Consider the following 22,323-nt stretch of genomic DNA (forward strand, 5'->3'; position numbering starts at 1 on the left):
CCTCGGTTTTCGAATGTAATCCGTTCCAGAAGACCGAGTTCTGAAACGTTCGAAAACCAAGGTACCACTGTATTTCTGTTTTACAAATGAAGGCATTAAAATTTAGAGCAGTCGTGTGCTCTTCCCAACATCACATATTCGATAAGCAGTAGAGCCAGATTCTGGCCCCGTTATGTCTGATTCCAAAGCCCATCACTCAAACAGTATACAGTACTTTCCTCTCACTACTCTTTCTAAAAAGCTGCCAAGTAACCTTTTAACTTCACCATCCCCTTTCACATTTCCTTGGAAGAGATTTATTTACTAATTTTATTCCCCAAACCCCCTCCAATTCATGTCCCCGATCCTTCAAGGAAAATGTCAGAACTTACCATGTATCCTCGTTGTTATGATTCTTCTCAGTAATCGACTCAGGGTGTGGGTTGTGAGAGGAGCCCTGAAGTGCAGTGTTTGTCTGATTTCATGGTATAAATTCTGCTACCGTGGTTTCAGGCCTCCAAGATGATGCCCCTGAACCCAGAACTGAAAAGAGATGTGGACCACTGACTTTAAGTATCTGGTACCTGTGTACTCTGATACCCCCAGCTCCTCTGCATATTGACTAGTGAAGCTGAAAAAAAGCACTTGAAAATACCCTCCCTGTTAGGATTAGCTTTGGATGCATACCTGGGGCACACTCCCTGTTAGGATTACCCTCCCTGTTAGGATTAGCTTTGGACGCATACCTGGGGCACACTCATATCTCTTTTAAACACTCCCGTACTGTTGGAGGAGTTAAACTGATTTTTTTGTTCTTCAAGATCAGCGGTTGTTAAAGTGTGGCCTCCAGACCAGCAGCAGCAGCATCTGCTGGGAACTTGTTGCAAATGAAGAGTCTGGGCCCCACCCCAGACCTATTGACTTAGAAACTTGGTGGTGATGGAGGAGATCAGCGATCATTATTTCAATGACGCTGATGCTGCTGAAGTTTGACAACCACCTTCCTGAATTTCAAAACTTTCTTCCTTTTCACCCACTAGGTAAAGAAGTCAAGGTAGAGAAAGGCTAACAAGGGGACTAACAAGTTCAATTTTTAAAAAAAATATGTCTTTATTGATTTCAGAGAGAGGAAGGGATAGGGAGAGAGACAGAAACATCAATGATGAAAGAAAATCATCGATTGACTGCCTCCTGCATGCCCCCTATTGAGGATCAAGCCCGAAACCTGGGGGTGTGCCCCGACTGGGAACTGAACCGAGATCTCCAGGTTCATGAGTCAACGCTCAACCACTGAGCAAAACCAGAGGGCAAGTTCAATTTTAATGGGAAAAAGTGTAGGAGTGATCAGAGGTCTGGCAACTAAGTGTGTAATGCAGACTGCAAAGAAGAGAGGTCTCCCTGGCTTACCCCTTACCAATTATCACTCACATCTGAATCTGGAATGAGTGCAAAGCCAATCTGCAGAAGCTCTCTCCAAAACGAAGAAGAAACTCACTGAGTTTTTGAAACTCATCCCAGAAGCAGACTAAGCAGGTATCAGGAGAAAATGGATCCCAAAGGAAAGCTTCACTGTTCAGCACACAATTGGGGAAGCTCTACCCTTTACACACATGAGAAAATACACAAGTGTCCTGCCTACGCACCACCTGGGTTTACCCTGGGTTTACTTAGGGGTAATTTTTTTCTGCTTACTTCAGTTGTTCACCTGCATCAAATTCTCCTAAAGGGCTTGTTGCAATAGATTACTGACTTCTGCCCCATCTCCCAACCCTCCCACACACACCTTACCCCGTTCCTGACTCTGCAGGTCTGGGGTGGGGCCCATAAATTTGTATTTGTCACAAGTTCCAAGTGCTCCTGCTGCTGGTCTGGGAACTACGCTCAGGACTACGGGCCCTACCTACCGCTCTAGGTTCTCTCCCCCTCTGCATATTCTTGAATTGCAAAGGGACTGTTGGGTTTTACCCGGAGGCTGACCTCAGGGAGTGGCCGGTGAGGAGATGTGTTCAGTGGAACTGGAGAGAGCAAAGCTTTTATTTTAGTAGAGGCATCACTGCAAAACAGAAACACAGTTTAATCAGAGCCATAATTGCTACATTACGCAAGGATTTTCATTTACTCTGCTGCATCTCATTTTACTCTGAAGAAGCATTCACTGCAGACTGTTTTAAAGGAAAATTTTCATAATTAGAGAATAATTTTTAAGTGCAATCAATTCTGGCTTATGGGAAGGCTTTTCTAGAAATCAAAATGCATACTTACATCAACATACAAATATTCCAGAAACAAACATTATGCAATTTACAAGATATTAATATTCTAATACACTATTTCCAGCTTCCCATTCAGGAATGAGCTAATACTTCCTTTGTGAAGACTCAGTGTTCCTATTACTGAAATGACCCAAAGGCAGTGGAGCAGTCAGTACAGCCTACTTCTTCATTCTGTTCCTAGCCACATAAATAACCAAATAGCATTCATTAAGTTTGCAGATGGCATCAAGCTAGGAGAGAAATTACCCCAAAGGAAAGAAAAAATATTTAAATATAGCATGACCTTGATAATTTGGAGCAAAGGACAAAAAATATAACAAACATTATCTAAGCAAAAACTCACTGAAAGATAAAAGCCAAATTGCAAAATAAAAGAAATTACATGCAAATAAAAGAAAATACATGCAAATTTTCCATTTACTCATTCATTTATTCAGCAAGTCATTATTGAGCACCTATTTATGTGGTAGGCTCTGGGCACAGAGTGGTAAGCAAAACAGATATTGGCCCTCACTCATGGAGCTCATGGGCAAGAGAGGAGAGAGGCCTTAAACAAGTCAATAAACAAATAAAAACTTAATTTCCAACTGTGATAAATGCTTTGAAGGAGTAGAGCAGAGTCATGTGAAACAGAACAGCTTGGTGTATGAGAGAAGGGACTATTTACTTAGAAAGGTTAGGGACCTTCGTTGAGGAGGTGACATGAGCTAGAACACAAAGGAAGAGAAGCATTCAGCTTTGGGGAGCAGCCTGTTCCAGGCAGGGAGGACTGTTCCAGGCCAGGGCAGTATCCTGCAGTAACGGCCCGGGCAGGAAGGCTCACGGCGCATTTTAGGACCTGGAGGACCAGTGTGGCTTGAGCATAGTGAACAAGAAGGAGCTGCAGAGAGAGATGAGGTGGGAGAGACGGCATCCAGGTAAACATGCATCAACAGCGCACTAACATTTTAAAGCAGGGGCTCAGCAAACTTTTCCTGTTAAGGGCCAGATAATAAATATTTTGGGCTTTTGTGGTCCATAAGGCCTTGGTCACAGTACTCAACTCTCCAGTTGTTGCAAGAAAGCAGCCATAGACAATACTTAAGTGAATGCATGTGGCCAAGTTCCAATAAAACTTTATTTAGAAAAACAGGCCGTGGATGGACTTAGCCTGCAAGCCAAGTTCTTTCAGTTGCCAAGCCCTGCAAGAATAAAAGCAGTTTTGAGGCTGTGCTAGGAAACAAGTAGGAGCAGGAAATTCATCTTTTAAATGAATCCGCAGTAGTCAGACCATCACTCAATAAAAAGTCTTCCTTGAACTCCACATTTGAGTGGGTTATGATAAAACATGCATAAGTTTAAAAAAAGTGATGATTACCACTCTGAGTAACTGAAAAATTTAGTAAGTTGATTTCTTCCACTTGAACAATAGAGAAAATTTAATAAAGTACTTTTCTTGTGCTTGAAGTATTATTTTGGTCAGGATGTGTCCAACTATTTTCAATGTTCACCGAGTGGAAGGACATGGGAATCAAAGGGAAGGGAAAAGTGAGAAGTGAGGAGGAAATGGAACTGGAAGAATATAATGGCCTGACAAGGCAACAACTTATAAACAATGGTCCCTGCTGGCTCTCCGCCCTGCTTCAGTGGCAGACAAGTCTATTCAGCAGGAAAGGAATTTTTTAATCAATGTGTCTTAGATCTACCACAGTTTAAGGGAACGCCACAGTGTACCCTTTTGTCAAGCAAATTGTTGCCCTAGCGTTTACCCTCTTTTAAACACTGCAGTTACCTTTTTTAAAAAGAAGCCAACTGATCAAGTCCTATATGCCAGTTGTGCTAAGCACCCTACAAGTATTGTCTCGTTACCTTGCACAGTACTGCTACGAAGTCAGTATCACCCTCATCCTCATTTTACTAAAGATTATTCAGTCCTTGCCCAGCCTGGCGTTGCTCAGCAGTTGAGCATCAACCTAGGATCCAGGAGACCAAGGTTCGATTCCCGGTCAGGGCACATGCCCGGGTTGTGGGCTCGATCCCCGGTCAGGGGCGTGCAGGAGGCAGCGATCAATGACTCTCTCATCATTGATGTTTCTCTCTCTCTCTTTTCCTCTCTCTGAAATCAATAAAGATATATATATATATATATATATATTAAAAAAAGATTGAGCCCTTGCTATTATTGCCCTATTTCACAGGAAACTTAGACTTAAAGATATTAAATAATTTTCCCAAGGCAAATAGCTAATAAATGGTAGACTCTTTTATTTCTAAAGTGAGGCAGATTAAGCGAGGAACAGCTGTATTTACATTTCTTTTTTTTTCAATAGCCCTGAGTAATATAAATCATAAGATTTCCACTTTTTCATTCAAAGGATCTAAGATTAGAGGGAATGTAGGTTTGACTGTAGCCAACTGAGCTCATCCACGTCTCTGTAAACATTTCCATAAGATCAATGATTTATGTGTGTCTATGTGTAAGTATTAACAGGAAGGCTCAAATCTTGGAATATTCTAAGATATAGATTTATTTTTCTAAGCTTTCCTAATATATTTTGTAGTAACTAGGGTTTTAAGTTTCTTTGAACGTAGGAAGCACAGCTTTTTACCACCTCCGTGGTACTTCTAATATTTGAAGTATTTGTGAATATTTTTCTGCTGTCACTTATTATGTTGGTTCTTACCCTTGTATCCAACTTCCTTACGGGCTTAGATTTTTTTTTTTTTACTGTAGAGATTCATTTCCTTCAGACAAGTATTTGTGAGAATTTGGGAGCCTAGGATGAAGGTGCATTCCCCCATAAAGGATTGGAATTTACCCCTGCCAAGGGCTTGGAGGCACTACCAGTTTAAGACCACTTTCATAAAATTCACAGTCTGAGTTTTACTGGACTGCAAATATGGGAGTTTCGGCTGCAAATCTGTATCAGAATCAACTTGCTGTACATCTCAGGGATGTTTCCCTCTTCTTTCACTGCTTGGTAGCAAGGTACATATCCTTGCATATTCTTGCAGAAGGGTATGAATATTTCTGGTTTACCCCTCCACCTTGAGGTCTCAGCATTATGTACGGAAGGCTCCCTTATTAAATTCCCCATCTTGGGCTTTGTCTTGTTCCCCACACCTTTGGGGCCAGTTGGACAAGCCCACTAGGACTTGCAATTGTCCTTAAAGCAGGAGTAGCTTTAGGAATTTGCTTACCTCTCTGGCTCCCACCTTCACCTAATTTTGACTTAATAATTTTGTTATTTTGTCAGTTCTTTGATGCTCTTAACGAGAGCTTTTAAATAATTTGTAGCATTTTAGGTTGTTATATGATAAAAAACTAACCTTACTCAGAGAGAGGTCTTGCCTTTGCTCTTGCCTCCTGGGAGCTGATCTCTAAGCTCTTGGGATGTAATGCCCAAAAAGAATATCTTGGTTTACCTAATGGTCTTGAGTCATCCTAATAGTCTAACACTGTGGTTTAGGGTAAGGGCTCTGAGTATCGGCTTTGGAGGGGTGAGCCACGCAGGTAGTCAACCATGCGTAAATGACTGAGCCCCAATGAAAACTCTGGACATCGAGGCTCGGGTAAGCTTCCTGGTTGGCAATACTCTGTATCTTGTCCCACCTGGTTGTTGGGAGAAGTTAGCGCACTCTATGACTCATCCAGAAAAGGACAATGGAAGCTTCACATGTGGACCTTCCCTGGACTCTGTCCCATGTGTCTGCCCTTGGCTGATTTTAATCTGTGTCCTTTTGCTGAAATAAACCATAACCGTGTTTAGGGAATTGTGTGAACATGTCTAGCAACTTATCAAACCTGTGGGGATGTTGGGGAGCCCCAAATTTGGTGTTAGAAGTAAGGGCAGTCTTAGAGACTTCCCTAACTCTGCAGGTTGTTTTTGGTGATACGTTGCTGCTTTCAGTAGGAAGACAGTGTCCTTTACCTATACAGCCATATGACTGTAGACAAAATAGTCTGCGATAATTACTCCATGTTTACATATACAACTGTTTACCTGACTTAAGCAGTATGAATGAACTAATTTTATTTTTTTACCTTCCAAAAGAGTTTAATAAAGTATAATTATAATGCAACAAAGCAACAGAGTCCAGAGCCAGAAACAGGAGACATTAAAGGAAGCAAGTTAAACTTAGGGTGGTCTTGTAGTGAACCATTTCCCCAGGGACACCCAACTTGGCTTCTTCAACATGACCTTCTGCTATTTTTCATGTAGTTTTCATCCTTCTTGGCTTCTACTGAACTAATTTTAATCAAAATGGCAGAACAGGCTTTTCAGAATCAGACTTCGTCAAATACTGACTAGATGGTTTTTAGACAAAAGAAATGTCATCATATATGCATGAATATATATATAAATGTAACATATATATATAGCTATGTGTGCATGAATATATCTGATTAGGAGTCAAGAGGTGTGAGTCATAATTGTAGTTCTGATTTTACTACTTTCTAGAAAAGTCAACTTTAGCGATTTATCTTTTTGAGTCCACTTCCTCATAAACCCAGTGGCCTAGGTCAAGGGATCTCTTTGGGGTTGATTTTGCCTCCCATTTTGGAAATAGATGGGGCTAATTTTGGTTGTCATAACATTTGGGTTTACTGTTGGCATTTAGTGGAAGACAGAAATTTCAATTGTTCCATAACAGAACTATAAAAACAGAATTGTTCCACATCCTGCACAATTTCTGGATGGTTTATCAGACATTTGTTTAGGTGACACATTCATTTATAATTGTCTAAACCTAGACTCTAACTCTACTTTATACATGAAACAATGTATGTTTTGGCATGATTTCAACACACATGGAATTTTCCAGACTCATAACTGCAATGTAAGTTGAGGGAAGGTTGAGCGTCATTTCGTTTGCCACTTTCCCAGTAATGCCACTCATGAGTTTGAGTCACTGAGATTTACCCACCTGCATGAGTCTGCCTGTGTGGTTGTCACGCTCATGGTACAAGCACAGATGACTTCACTAGGTCTCTTACCTAGTCATGGACAAGGTAAGGCTGGAAAGGTAGAATGGGATCCTATCATGGAGGGCCTGGAATCCAGGCTGAGGAGGCTGAACAGAATTCTGCAGGGAATTCTGCAGGCATTTCTGCAGGCAGCCATGAAGTTTTGAGGAAAAGTGACATGTTTGAGCTCTGGTTTCTTAACTTTAGTATAGTCCTAAACTGATCTTTTACATATTGAAATGCAGGTTGTTATTATAAATCACCTTCTCTCATTTCTTCTGTATTAAAGTAAGTAGGTTATGATTTTGAAAAATTATGTGTGTATGGGCTCAGTTGGTCAGAGAATTGTCCAGATATGCTAAGGTTGTGGGTTCAATCCCTGGTAAGGGCACACACAAGTATTAACCAATGAATGCATAAATAAGTGGAACAAATCGATGTTTCCTCTTTCCCTCTCTCTTTCTCACCCCCTCTCAAATCAATAAATTTCAAAAAAAATAATGTGTATGTAAGTTATAAAATCTATTGATTTTATTTCAGTGTAGTATACTAGTCTGCCTGTGAAATTTGCCCTGTGACAATTATACATATACACAAAAAATACAGAATGACATGGGCTCTCTCTTTTTTATGAAAAGACATTCCACATTAAGAATATGCCAACATGGCCCTGGCCAGTTGTGGCTCAGTTGGCTGGGCACGGTCCTGTGCACCAAAAGGTTGCTGGTTCCATTCCCAGCCAGGGTACATGCCCAGAGTGTGGGCTCGACCCCCAGTAGGGGGCATGCAGGAGGTAGCCAATCAATGTTTCCCTCTCTCATCAGTTTCCTTTTCTCTCTCTCTCGTGCTCCCTCTCCCTTTCCCTTCCTCTCTCTAAAAATCAATAAAAAATATTAAATATATATATATATGCCAACATGAAAAAAATGCTATAAACTCATTCTTCCTTCATTTCAATGAATTCACCTGTTTGGGCTTTGTGTGGTAAAAACTTTGGGTGTGTTTCTAACCCACCCTGCCTATGTGGCTTCATAACCACCAGCTCCTTCAAGGGATGGCCCATTATCAAAGATGATCCTCTGGTTCAGAGAAAAAAGGGACCCATTTCTGAAAGGTAGCCTTTACTCAGAAACAAGTGTCTTTATTTCAGCATAATTCATTTCAGTGAATATACTAGTAAGTAGTAGGATCAACTGACGAGTAAGACAGTGTTGTTCACCAAAAAGGGCTTGTGATCTAACTGGGAGAAAGTTTTAAACTCAAATGCCTATGATGTCACCCAGGGAATGAAAGAATCTGAAACGTGAGGTACTAGCAAAACGCCCCAGGAGAGCTTGCATGGGGATAACTGCTTTAATCTGGGAGAATGAAGAAAGGCTCTAACAGTGGGAGGGGGTGGTGCAGGCAGGGACACTCCATCAACAAGGGGAGAAGTGGAAGCTAGAAAGTATAGGGCAGGTCATGGGTGAGCTGATCACAGGTTTCAGAAAGTTAACCTCAGTAAGGAGTTGTGGACAAGTTAAGGCTGGAAAGGTAGATTAGGACCCCATCACGGAGGGCCTGGAATCCAGGCTGAGGAGTCTGGACAGAATTCTGCAGGAGATTCTGTAGGCAGCATGAAATTGCGACAAGTTTGAGCTCTGGTTTCTAAAATTCTCTAGCTGGCCTTGCAGGATGCACTGGGGGTCAGGAGGAGGTAGAGGGAAAGATACCTCTATTTTATTTTCTTTATTTTTACCGTTGGCACTATTACAGATGTCCCTAACCCACCCACCCCCTTTTGCCTACCTCCGCCCAGCGCCCACCCCCTTCCCTCTGGCCATCACCACACTGCTGTCTGTGTCTATGGGTTATGCATGTATGCTCTTTTGCTAATCCCTTAAACTTCTTTCATCCAGTCCCCCTCCATCCCCTCTGACAGCTGTCAGTCTGTCTGTTCCATGTATCCATCCTGTTTCTAGTTTATTTTGTTCATTAGATTCTACATATAAGTGAGGTCATATAGTATTTGTCTTTCTCTGACTGGATTATTTCACTTAGCATGATAATCTGCAGATCCATCCATGCTGTTGTAAGATTTCCTTCTTTTTTTATGGCTGTGTAGCATTCCATGGTGTAAATGTCCCACAGCTTTTTATCCACTCATCTACTGATGGGCACTTGGGCTGTTTCCAGATCTTGGCTACTGTAAATAACGCTGCAATGAACATACGGGGGAGGCACTTCTATTAACAGATGTTTGTACCAGCCTTGGGGAGACCGGAGAGGGTGGGAAGCAGAGCAGCTGCAGCTGGAGTGGAACAAGAGGACTGAGGGGGCGGGTGCACCTTGACTCCGAGGGCTGTGGCCGGGATGCCTGAATGCATGGTGCTGCTGCGGCGACCCTGGTAGGACTGTCGGGAGAGTTGTCCAGGAAGATGAAGGTGATGATGAGCTTGGTTTTTAGACCAGTTGTGTTTGAAAGGCAGATACCACTTCACATGGAGATGTCCAGGAAGCCACTAGAAAAAGAGGCTGAATGCTCTACGATTTCCAGATTATCAGTCACTTCTCTACCACTCCTCTCCTCCTTGAGAAAGGTCCTCTTCTCTGTCACAACTGAACGGTTACAGAAAGCACCGTGGCTAAGAGCTCCCGCTCTGGACCTGACCAAGCTCAGTAGAGTCAAATACTAGCGCTGTCACTCTCTAGCTGTATGACCTTGGGTAGGTCACTGGATTTCTCTAAGCCTTGGTTTCCTCATCTATAAAATGGTGATGACGAAAGTACGTTCTAGGTAATGCTGTTTTGATGGATAAATGAGTTAGTACCTGGCATTACTGTAAGTGCCTAAAAGTGTTACCTGTTAGTAAACCAGATGACTTATCATTCCAAACAAACCCCAGCCTTTCCTACCTCCCATCATTTGCCCCTGATGCTGTTCTCTGATTGGAATGTTCTCCCCCCCTCACCCCAACCATCCACCAATAGGCTTCATTCCTACTGTTTACCTTGCTCTCTACTCAAGGTCCTGAAATCCTAACTACTCTTGACTCTAGGAGCCAGGATTGGGCTTATCCACCATCCTGGAAGAGCTTGCATACTCACGGTGATGATCAGTCTTGGCTGGCTCAAAAGGGAAAACCCAGACCTTATTCTATTACAGAAAATACTCTGATTCTGTGAGGCTCATGTTGCAAAACAACTTGCCAAAAAATAGGCTTTATCAATTATCGAATATAAGTAGGAGAAAAACAAAAGCTTGGGAAGCCCAGACAAATTTGGTATTGTCAAATGTTTGCTGCTTTTTGTGTGCGTGTGGATAGTTGAGAACTTTCTCCTCGGCACCTCTAACTTGGATTCCTCTTTGGCAGCCTTTTTCCAGGTGAGAAGTGCTACCAGCCAGTTATTTCTGCTACCTTCCACTCAGGCTCTGTCTTGGCCAACGTAACTTGCCTGGGAGCTGCAGCAATGCTACTCTGCACAGCCCCGATGCCAAATTAGAAGAGACACTGTTCTCTGTGAAATTAAGATAAGAGTTCAGAAGGGCCATTCCGCTTCAAAATATGATTTTAAATATTTTTTAAAGTTAACTGATACATTAGCTCAATGTCATTCCATGGGTCTTATTACATACAGTATCTTTCTTTTGTTTTAGAACAGTTCCTATAGCAATATAATGAAAGTAGCTTTTTTTTTTTCCCCAGCTGCAAAGAGAGAACTATAAATTATTCCTTAGCCTACTTTTCTTTCATACAAAAGCCAGTGCTTGCTCTGCCCCAATAAATCAAAGCTTCAAAAAGGGCAAGGCGGCTAATCAGAAAATGCAGCTTCCACTAACTAGGCAATGAAATCCCGTGTCTGTCATCTTTGGAATTAATAAGAGATAAAGTGCCACTTTAAACAAAGTTTCCAAAGCAGAACAGGAAAGAGTCAGGACACAGAATGGATTTGTAAACCTGGTTATCATATTCACCTAAGAACATCAAGACTGAATTTTCATCTCCATTTTACAGCCATAGGTAAATGTGTTCACTGCATTTCCAACAGGACCAAAGACTTAATCATTTTACTTTTGAAAAATATATTTACAAAAAAATATATATTTCTGAGCTGGGACTGATAAGCATGTTTCTGAGAGAAAGTGATAATGGAAATAAACCTTGATGGATATAGTCAGCGATGCATAAACATTGTAAGAATAGATTGACTTAAATCGATCATGCCCTATTGATCCAACTTTCCTCATTTTCCGATATTAATGTCCCCAACAGAGTAATTAATGAAGCCAATATTTATTGAATGCATTCTCTGCATCAGGTGTTTTGCTAGGCACAGGGTTAAGATGAATAAAACATTGCACCTGCCCTCAAGGGGCTCTCGCCCTTCAAAAAGTTCAACTGTTGCTTAATTTTATTACACAAAATAAAACACAAGAATCGTTATAAATTGATCCTGAAGTTCAGATGGGGATTCTACATGAAAGTTTTGCTTCAGATCAACTTTCTCTGTAAAATAAATCAAATGACCTAAGATATAAAGGAGACAGCTTTTCTAGGACAGGATATAGTTGCACAAATCCACTGAACGCAGCAAACTTTCACTATAACCATAGCCACAAATTAGTAATTCAGTATAACTGCTTGAAAACTAAACCAGAAAAAAAAGGTGAATGCTTATGCTACAGTAGTTCTTTAAAAGTAGAATAGCCAAAAATATAAATATACTTGGAGACTCAGCTTGAACCCAAGTAGTGCTAACACCTGGAATTTTTGGCTTAACTCTTTATATGAGGGACTAAGAGACTTGCTGGGAGAAACTCATTTAAAAAAAAGAATTCTGCACATGGGCTGGGTCCAATGACATTTTAGTGTATGGTACTCAACATTTGTCTAGCCCACTGGGCCGGGATGGGGATTTCAAATTTTAAAAATTGATCAAGCAATTTTTACTAAATTGCTGAGGGTGAGGAAACACTGTTTTGGGATCCATGTTACAAGTATGGCATGAAATGGAGAGAATCAACATTCCTCCTACTTTTGCACCCTACACAGTGCAACTCTGGTTATCCGTGTTTCTGAGACTATCACCCCCTTCTGCTCCATGCTTGTGGGAAGGAGAGGCACCGCATTTCACACAGAACTGCCCCGCTGTGCACACCTTAGCAGTGGAGATCACCAGCACCAAATGATTCTGCATTAAAAAAAGGGGGCGAAGGGAGCCTCATCTGTTTGGCTCAGCGGTTAGAGCGTCTAAACATAGACTGAAAGGTTTCGGGTCTGATTCTGGTCAAGGGCATGCGGCTCGATACCCAGCCCCGGTCAGGGCAAGTGTGGGAGGCAGCCCGTGGACGTACCTCTCTCGCATTGATGTTTCTCTCTCTCGGTCTCTCCCCCTCCCTCCCACTCTCTCTCTAAAAAAAAAAATCAGTGGATAAAATATCTTCAGGTGAGAAAAAAAAAAGAAAAAAAAAAAGGAAAAGCACCCTCTAGGGCACCAGAGAAATACGGTTCATTCCCGCTCACCTGCCCCATCTGTCTACTCCCCAGGGCTGGAGCGGACTCCCTGGACTACGTGAACATGGGTTCCCCGAACACTAGGTGCCAATTCATTTCAAGTGCACACTGAACTATTCTCTCAGAAGGAAAGTGCTCACGTATCTGAAATTTAGTAGTGTATTTAACAACTTCTTTCCCACCTGCGCTACTTCTGGCTAACTATTCACAGTTCACATTGCTATGACCCCACAGCATAATCCTGAAAAAGGTGAGGGGGCAAAATACACACGAGAATTAAGAATCTAAGGGAAATGAAGACTCCGTCTTGTTCTCCTGAGAACCGGTGACCCCAAGGAATGAAAAAGGATTCCTGGTAATTTTGGAAATTATATGAAAGGTAAATTGAACTTTTGTCCAGAGAACATCCCTATAGGATCACTGAGCAGAAACTTCTGGGCTGGATTCCTTTCTTCACTTAAAGATTTTTGGAAAAGCTTCCCTGCTCTCAAGAGGACTCTGAAAAAGAACTCATTTTAAAAGGTCTATGTGGAAACGCTTAGAATGGGTTAGCCTGCCTCATGTTAGATCAAAGCTGACTGCAAATGAGAAAGTATGGGCCCTGGTGCACTTTCAATGGCCTTCGAAAAGAATTAAAAGTAGGAAAAAGTTACTTGGTGAAGACAGTCTGACAGTTTTTGGAACTGGAAAAACAGCTTCTCGTTTTATAATAGGCCTTCCTTTCTTCTTCTCAGTCTACCTTGTGATCTGCCACCAGACTAATCTTTCTAATGCATCACTTTCCTTGTGTCATTCTCCTGCTTAAAAATCTCAGAAAATAAACTTCATGGGCAAAGGGAAGAGGAGTGGCAGGGAGCAGCAAATTCACAGAATTACAGCTAAAATGTACCCCGCACAGTGTGCCAGGCAGTTCTAAACACTGTGTGTACATTAACCCATGTAACACTCAAAACCCCTATGAGATATATGCCATTTTTTTAAACTTCATTTTAAAGATGGGGTTGAGGAATCAGCTTGGGTTGCACAGGTAGGTGACGTTTCAACCCAGGCAGTCTGACCCGAGAGCCCTCTCACCCTTAACCACTGCATCTAAACCCTGGCGCTCAAGAGGGCCTCAGGGGCACGAAAGAAAAATGAGCTCTCTGTCCATCTTGTGCGTGATCCCCGAGAATTCAAAAGGAAGGACGAGTTTCTCTGGTTTCATGTGCCTTTCACAATCTGGTAAGTCCTTCCTACCTTAGTCACTGTCCTGTCTCAGCTCCTCCAGTCTAGCAACATGTTCTTCCCATTTGAAGCGCTGTTCTTGCTGTTTCTGTCCTCCTGTCTTTCCAAAGTCCACATTAATCCTGCCCCGTCTGAGCAAGGACACCTTCTCTGACCACACTCCCTGGAGGGGCGTCTTTGGACTCCTACAACAATTGGGGTCCTTATCAATGGTTTGGTATCACTCACTGCTTTGTAGGGTTCTCTTTCCATGGGTTTTTTCTCACCTCCATTCTAAATTTTAATTCCATTAAAAACAAGGTCTAATGACTTTATTGACGGTGTAAGGGATATAATCACCAAATGTTCCATAAGCAATAACCTTAATTTAGAGAACATCCTTGGCTTGATAGGCTAAATCAGGGAAACAAATAAACACATGTATTGAAACAGGCTCTTCTGAAATTGCCTTGAACAATTATCACAGGGGTGGAAAGATACACAGGAAATGTGTTTTATTGATCAAGTTTTCTTTGTTTCTCCTAGTAATTTCTAACACATACATTTCCAATTTACTGGTGATTTCTTTAAATTAAAAAATATGTATTTCCACTTATTTTTTTCTTAGTATCAACAATAGAACTACATCTCCCGCCTATGCGAGATGAAGAAGACCCTTGGCCAATTTTTCTCATCTTCTCAACATCATCACTTCTCAGATTTTACTGAACTGAAAGGTGAAATTTTATTTCAATTCCTTTGTTACCTTATCTCAAGAATCCTTTCTTAACATTTACACTAAACTTTATAATCAAATGAACCTTCAAAAAAATTGATTGTGCCCTATTTGGGGAGGAAAGAAGGGCTGTATCAGTAATTTTTTTTTCTCTTCCCAGAAAATGTAAGTGGATGGTATACTTTATGACTCTAATATATACTATGGAACATAAAACTAATGATGATTAATCTTTTTATTTGGTCTGTAGTCTTTTTTATTATGAAAGTATAGTTGGCATACATTGCTATATTAGTTTCAGGTGTATAACATAGTGTTTTGACATTTATATATCTTACAATGTAATCATCATACTAAGTCTAGTAACCACCTGTCACCATGCAAAGTCATCACAATATTATTGACTATATCCCCTTTTTCTTTTTCACCCATCCCTCTTAAGTATTTAAGCTAATTTCAGAATGTGTAGAGCTCTTTTTTGTTGTTGTTGTTATTCCTCACAGGAGGATATTTTTTTCCCCATTGATTTTTAGAGAGTGGAAGGGAGGGAGGGAAGAAAGGAAAGAGAGAGAGAGACATCTATCAGTTGCCTCCTGCACACGCCAGACCAGGGCTGGGATCAAACCTGCAACCTAGGTACGTGCCCTGGACCACAACTCGAACTCACAACCCTTTGGTGCTCGGGCCAGTGATCTAACCACTAAGCCACACTGGCCAGGGCAAAATGTGTAGAACTCTTACATAAACAATTAGTGGGAACTGCCCCTATGATGTCTAAGATAAATGTTAATGATTTTCTAACTACAGGCTACGATGTACCAGTCATCCCTACATTCCTGAATTACAACTGAAACTGGGTGCCAACTGATCTTTGTTATGTTCTGAGAACAAATGTTCTGGGACAACAACTAGGCTGGCTTTATTTATCATGTAAAACCATTTAACCTTCTCAGCACTTTTTACTACAGGAGCTACTGATTGGGCTTAATTACCCAAGTGGTTAGTGCAAGGCAATGACATCTGAGTGCCTGGTTCTAGTCAGATTTTCTGTAATCAGTGGAATAAAACAAGTTTTGCTAATATTGCTGTATCTTTGTTTAGTCAAGCTACTTTTGGCAAAATGAGTAAGGTTGTGGTTGCTACTAAATGTGTTGGCATTTAATAATGTATCTCTACAGTCACTCTCAATGGAGTTGACCAAATATTGTCACTATATATGGTACCAAAAGTATATATCTTCTTTAAGCTCAACTTAGACTTCCTACCTGAAATAGCACACCTCCCCTTACCCAGATTTTTTTCTTATTTACCTATTATTTTCAGAAATTACATTATTTTATGATATAACATAGTATTTTATAATAAAGTATGTATTTCTTTTTTGTCCCCTCCCCATAAGAATGTAAGCTTCAGGAGGGCAGGTCCTTTGTCTTACTGATTCTATCTGCAGTACTCATAACTATGCCTGGCATGTAGTTCTTCCATAAACACACATTAAATAAACAAACATTAAGAAATTGGTTTGCCAAAATGAATAGCCAATGGAAGTTTCCAACAGGATCTATGTACTGTAATTACACTAAGCGAGAGTAAGTTCACAGAACCACTACTGAAGTGACATAAGTGAGTTAATAAATTACGACTTATTCAATATATTTAAATGATTTAAGTTTTTAGAAATATAAAAAATAGATTTGGTGGTGTTTTGCTATGCCTCTGGTCCTTGATAACCTCCCAAATGGTATATCAAAATTCTGTGGTACCATTATCTAGGAATATTACTGAACAGATTCTGGAATTACAGTCACAAAACACAGAAGGCTAATATAGAGCCACTTCCAAGGGCCAGCATTGACTGTACAGCCTGTTTGTTCTCTCTAGCCCGCCTAACATGGTTTAACTAAATGTAAATCTTTTTAATGATGGATATCTCTGTTTCTGCCTCTCTCTCGGGGTAGGGGGCTGGGAGAGGGAGAAAGAGTGAGAGCGAGCACAATTTTCCCTTTATTTACACAAAAAAGTAGAAAGGGTCCCATTTCCCTTCTTTCCCCATTCCCTGTGGCCAGTAACTCACTCTCACGGGTTCAGGCATGTTACCCGCATGTAACCTCTCTACCCAGTGACTAGATGCCAGATGTGAACAGCTCACTTCGGGCACTGGCCTGCTGAGCTTGAGAATTTCACCATGACAGGCTTCTAGGTTGCGAGATGCGTACAATTTCACACACGACAGCTGCATTCTGTGGGGGGAATCTGTCCCCTTCCTCCACTTCCTCCTGCCCCCCTCGGCTCCTCACAGCCACTCCACCCGCCCCGCCTGTGCCATCAGAGCGGAGCTGGGCTTAGTTCTCATTGGCTTGTTCCTCCTGAGACCCCAGACAGAGCTAAGGGGGTGTAACTGCATTTGACTCAGCCTGACTTGACTTACAGAGACAAGGTTAGTAAATTAGAATATTTTTCCAATCGGGCTGAGTGGTAGAGTTGCCTTTTGAATCATGAGCACCTTCACCATCTAAACTGTAAGCAAATATTAGTATGGTAGCAACGTCATTCTTTTCCAGAGAGAAAAACGATCTCAGAAGAAAATTCTATTTTATGCATCAGCTGAACCTTACTTCATCTAATTTATCCCAGTCTTCAACATTAGATCAATACAAACTGAACTCTTAAGGAATATTCACACACAAAGGTATTCATGAGCATTCATTTGTGAAAACAAAAGTATACAAAGACCTGGCCACATACCAGAAAACATCTCAGACTTTTGTAATGGCCCCATCATTGGCAATGCACAACTATAGGCAATTGTCAGGGAGGAAAACTTTTTCTTTCTTTCCTACTAGGCTCTTTGGCTTGCCTAGTAATTAAAATGACATAAGACATTAACGAGAAAAAAATAACCCCAGAAATTTAATTTTGCAAGTAGGGAAGCTCAGAGAAATATGAGACTCAAAGAAGTAACCAAAGCAGGCAGCTTTTTATACCTTTCAGACAAAGAAACAATACATTTGTGAAGAATTGACAGGACAAAGGGTTTGGGCTTAGGATAGTAAATTAGAATGAAAGCAACAAGGCTTGTTTGTGCAGGCTTTTCGGTCCAGATTTCCCTATCCCTGGTGATAAGTTTGTCTTTCCACCTCCTGGTACCGGGAGCATGCCTTTCACATGGGAGATTTATTTCAGGACAAAGAAGGGTCAGAATGTCCGTCTTGCACCGGCCATTTCTTAAGCAACTTTAACTCAAAATAATCCATATGCCAGAATGGCATATTGTTACTGTGCTAAACGGGGTCCATTTGTCTGCATGCATCAAAGCCCAATAAGACATGAACAGGAGTCTGCAGCAAAGAAACTAATGGCTTATTTTTAGGAGGTGGCCCACGCTGGAGACAAGGGAACTTAATGCTCAAAGAGCAGGCTTCCAGGGGATGGGGAACATAGGAGAAAAATCATTAATCAAGGTGACTAAGGGAGTTAGGGTCCTGGTCTCTACTGATTGGTCAAGGCTAGGGTAGAGGATAGTTGACCAGTGCATCTGGTCCTGCTGTCAGCCATGGTGTCACCACAGTTGCACTGCTTTTCTGGGCCTGGAGCTGTCACAGCTGAGGCTAAATGTTACCTCTAGTTTGACTGAAACTGTCTCTGGGTTCAACAGACCCGAGACTTTGTTCCTAAGATTGTTTGGTGGTGACCAGAACATCGTTGTCCAGAGGGCTTAGTGATTTAGGGAGTGGTCCTGCTACGGAGAGGGAGGCAGGTGAGTCAGGGTGCTGGATAAAGCCAGTTATAATCAAAAGGAAAGAAAGGAAAACGGTCATATTAAAGAAACAGTTTCTACACGATTACAATATTTTGAGGTAGCCTTCCCTGAACCCCGTCAGTCACCAAATCTTGTTTCTCAGACATATCTACTATAGCAGTGGTTCTCAACTGGGGTTAATTTCGGCAAGCAGGGCAATGTCTGCAGATATTTTCTGTTGTTACATCTTGGGAAGGGGGCTACTGGCATTTGGTGAGTTGCTGCTAAACATCTTCCAGTGCACTGAATGTCACCCCCAAATATGCCACTTTGGCGAAAGAATTATTTTGAGCTAAAGATAACTGAGAAGCAGCATAAGCAGGAAAAGTTTTTTTTTTTTTTACCTCCACTTAACTGCCAAAAAATGAAGTATAAATTTCCCCTTTTGTAAAGTATATTTACATTTAGAAAGATAATTTCCATTTGTAAAGACGCCTCCGCACCAGGAAGAGAGCTTCTGCTGAAGACAACTCTTACCATCTGAGAAACTCTTCCCTGCACTGTAAGACAACCCTTCTTACCCACACATTTCCTCCTCTCAGCCTCTTATAACTTGCCTCTCCCAGCCTAGAAGCTCAAACCTCCTGTTTCTTTGTTTAGCCTATGATGGTATATAAACCTGAATCCTCTAGCCACTTCCTAGAGTCTCAAATCTTTTGAAACTCCAGTGCAGATACAAAGCAATTAAACTGTTTTCTTTTCCTTCAATGTTTCAAACTGTGCTTAATAAAATGACTCTGTTTTCTTTTCCTATTGTCTTTTATCAGTTTGAGTTGCAAGCTCCAGCCATTGAACCTAGGAGCATACAGGGTAAAAGATTTTTCTTCCCAAGAGCACAGGACAGTCTCCCACAACAAAGAACGATCTGCCCCCAAATGTAACTAGAGCCCAGGCTGAGAAACCTTGCTCTCTACCAAGAGGAGACAGAGGGAAATCTACAGCATGAAAAGTCAGCATGGGGTTTAGGAGTTTAGTAACTTAAGGGAAGCCAAATAAAGTCTCCTTCATGGCTGCAAATCTTGGACATATTACTAAGAACTTCAATGTTTCAAACTGTGCTTAATAAAATGACTCTGTGGGATTAAACAGATGGGTTTTATTTCTATGTCAGTCCACCAGTCACAGAACCGATGGCAGGACACATGTTTTGGTTTAAGGAGAAACCATGAAAGTTTCACCAAATCACAATGCCAGTGACACCTGGGTTAAATTAGGAAATCAGAGGACAGAAAACTCAGGTTTTGTTTTTTTAAATAAAGGGGTACTGGTGGTCTGTAGTATAGGGTTAATGCCAATAGGCTTGATAAGCAGCAAGTATAGCTGCAGATCCAGATAAAGCCCTTCCAAATGCACAGTGGGAAAGGAGGAGCTGCCTGGCTCCAGTCCCAGCTTCGCTCCTACTGTGTGATAACAGGCAAGTCTCACCTTCTCTGTAAAATCAGGAGCTGGCCTGTGCTCTGCAGGATTCCCTCAAGCTCTGTCATTCTCACTCAATGGCTTCTTCACCATCTGCTTTGGCACACAAGGATTATGACAACTCTGCAGCAGGATGCCAGGGAGGCATATATACTGATTTGCAATGCTATTGGTAAAGGAAATAAAGAACAAAAGGAATACATGCAGGTCTGCATAAATGGGAAAACCTTTAATTTGACAATCATTTATTCAACAAACATTTATTTACTGAGCATCTCCTCTAAATAAGGCATATAAAATTCTCTATATATTTTTTAAAAATTTGTTTTCGATGAACCTGAGAAGTCCTTTGGAAGTTTATTTCCAAAGATTTATAGCAGTCAACATTCAGCTCCACCAGCGAAGTCCCTCTCTGCCTTCCACTCAGGACAGGTGGGTCTCTGCTAGCTCATGCCCCCCGGGTGGTGCTGGCACAGCACATACTTGAATATTCTTCTCGGCGGGAAACAGAGACGGAACTTCTTTACTTATCTCACCCGGCTACTGTGACTTGCTTCACCGCCTTGATTTTTCAGGGATTGGAAGTTAAGTCTTCTCTCAGAGAGTAAATGCAAGCAAGTGAAACTCAAAGCTTCAGCGCGGCTCTCATTCTGCAGCGCTGGCTCTGGCCGTAAGCACTGCTCGCTGGGCGGCTGCGGCCTCCGTGCGCTCCCTGCCGCGCAGGAGTGCTTCGGCTCCCACGCTTACATCTTCAGAAAGGCCACCTGGAAAAAGACGAAAAGCCCCCAGTGCTTTACTTATGTAACGCGAGGAAATGGCTGAATGCACATCGGATCAAACCAGGTAAGTCTGGTCAATAAGGATGCAGGCTGATCTGAAAAGAAAAATGACTCTGGCCAGACATTGCCACTTTACAGAAGAAGCCAATTAGTCCTTTTAGAATGAATCATAGAGTAAGTGAAATGATTCACATGCACTTTAAAGAAAAGAAAAACAAAAGGTTTAATCGACACTAAAGTTGTATCACCGTGAAGTAACCCAGTTCTTGTTCTCACTGGTTCAAACAGCTGTTTGGACCTTCCATAAGCAGAATTCTGCGTCCTAAAGATTCCCGGGCAATTCCAGCTCCTCATCACTATCAGCAGTTATACCAGCCTCTCCCAGGTCATGCCAATGCTTTTAATATCACTCAATTACATTTATTGTGGTTGTCAGCAGCAATCAATCTTAAAAAGTGCTTTAAAACTTTTTATTTCATATAGGCCTATGCACAAAAAACTCTCAGACTAATTAAAAGAGCCAGATCAAATGCATCTATTTTCACAATTGCTTTAAATAACAGAGAAACAAACATAATAAAGTCGACCACAAATGTTTAGAAAGTTTTAGTTCAGGGGTGATAATACATGGGGGACTGTGCCAATATCAGGCAGAGAGTGGAATGTAGATCAGAGACAAAGATGGGGAAGTATGGGAGGGGTAGGAAGGTCGTCCTAGGCCTTTCTGGGGGGAGAGTAAGCAACGGAAGTAAAAGCATTCTACTCTTGGACAGTGGTGCTTAAGTCCCCGAATGCAGCCGAAAAGGAGGCGTGTATTTAATGAACCTTGTTAAGGGGGAAGGAAAAAGGAAGAGTCGTGCTGGGCAGAAAGCATCTGCTTTTTGTTGAGTAATTCAGAAGGATGTTCCTCTTCATACAGAGCTGGTAAGAAAGGCACCTGCTGAGTTTCCCTATGGGCTTCCTGCTGAGTTTCTACATCAAGTTCTGCAATGAGAACACCAAAGTTGAAGGAACAGGCAAAGTAGAAAGGTTAAGATTCCTAAACAAAATGTAAATACCAACAACTGTTACAAACCTCAAGGGCTTATTGTGAAAGTTAAATGAGATAATAGTTATGAAAATATATGTGTTTCTCTCTCTAGCCTCTCAGATGATAACATATTAGGAGTCTATAAACATTTCAGATGAAAATGGGCTGTTTAAGAGAGACCAGCTGGGCCCCTTAGGAATGAGCATAGACTTACAGGGGAAGGGAATTTAGGGGCTGTTGAGTCTGATTTCTGTCTCACTGCCAATAGTGTCCTTATCAGGTGATAGCTTCTACAAGAAGTTTACAAAGGCCTTCCAAAGAAGGCAATGCCACTACTAATATTCAGATACAGAAAGATGAGGGGTGAAGCCAGTTCTCTTTTTTAATTCTGAAAACTGCTATGTTATAAAGTATTCCAACCAGGAACTACTCAGAATAACGACATTGATAAAGGTCATCATAACAGTGGTTAGAAACGTTAGCTCTGGAATCAAACAGACCAGTGGTTCTCAAGTTGGGGTGATTTTGCCTGCCAGGTGACATTTGGCAAGGTCTGAACATATTGTTTGTTTTTAAAAAATATATGTTTTTATTGATTTCAGAGAGGAAGGGAGAGGGAGAGAGAACTAGAAACATCAATGATAAGAATCACTGATCGGCTGCCT

The 22,323-nt window shown here is 41.5% G+C and overlaps 1 protein-coding gene across 2 annotated transcripts in view; it reads right to left on the reverse strand.

Moving 5' to 3' along the window:
• Positions 1 to 503: 503 nt before the first annotated feature.
• Positions 504 to 22,323, reverse strand: part of UBE3D (ubiquitin protein ligase E3D) — a 139,021-nt gene continuing 117,201 nt past the window's right edge. The window contains exons 10-11 of one of the 2 annotated variants that reach the window (XR_013998977.1): positions 1,957 to 2,032; positions 504 to 522 (exon numbers count right to left, since the gene is read on the reverse strand). Coding sequence is in view for 1 of the 2 variants with exons in the window: in XM_081139734.1 (XP_080995860.1) it covers positions 20,593 to 20,613 (21 nt within the window). In the remaining variant the exon portion in view is untranslated. Of the gene's footprint in view, positions 523 to 1,956; positions 2,033 to 14,889; positions 20,614 to 22,323 lie in introns of those variants that run through there. The other variant, XM_081139734.1, reaches the window with a different exon arrangement.

Source organism: Miniopterus schreibersii (genome assembly GCF_964146895.1).
Source record: "Miniopterus schreibersii genome assembly, chromosome: 6".
NCBI classification, from domain to species: domain Eukaryota; kingdom Metazoa; phylum Chordata; class Mammalia; order Chiroptera; family Miniopteridae; genus Miniopterus; species Miniopterus schreibersii.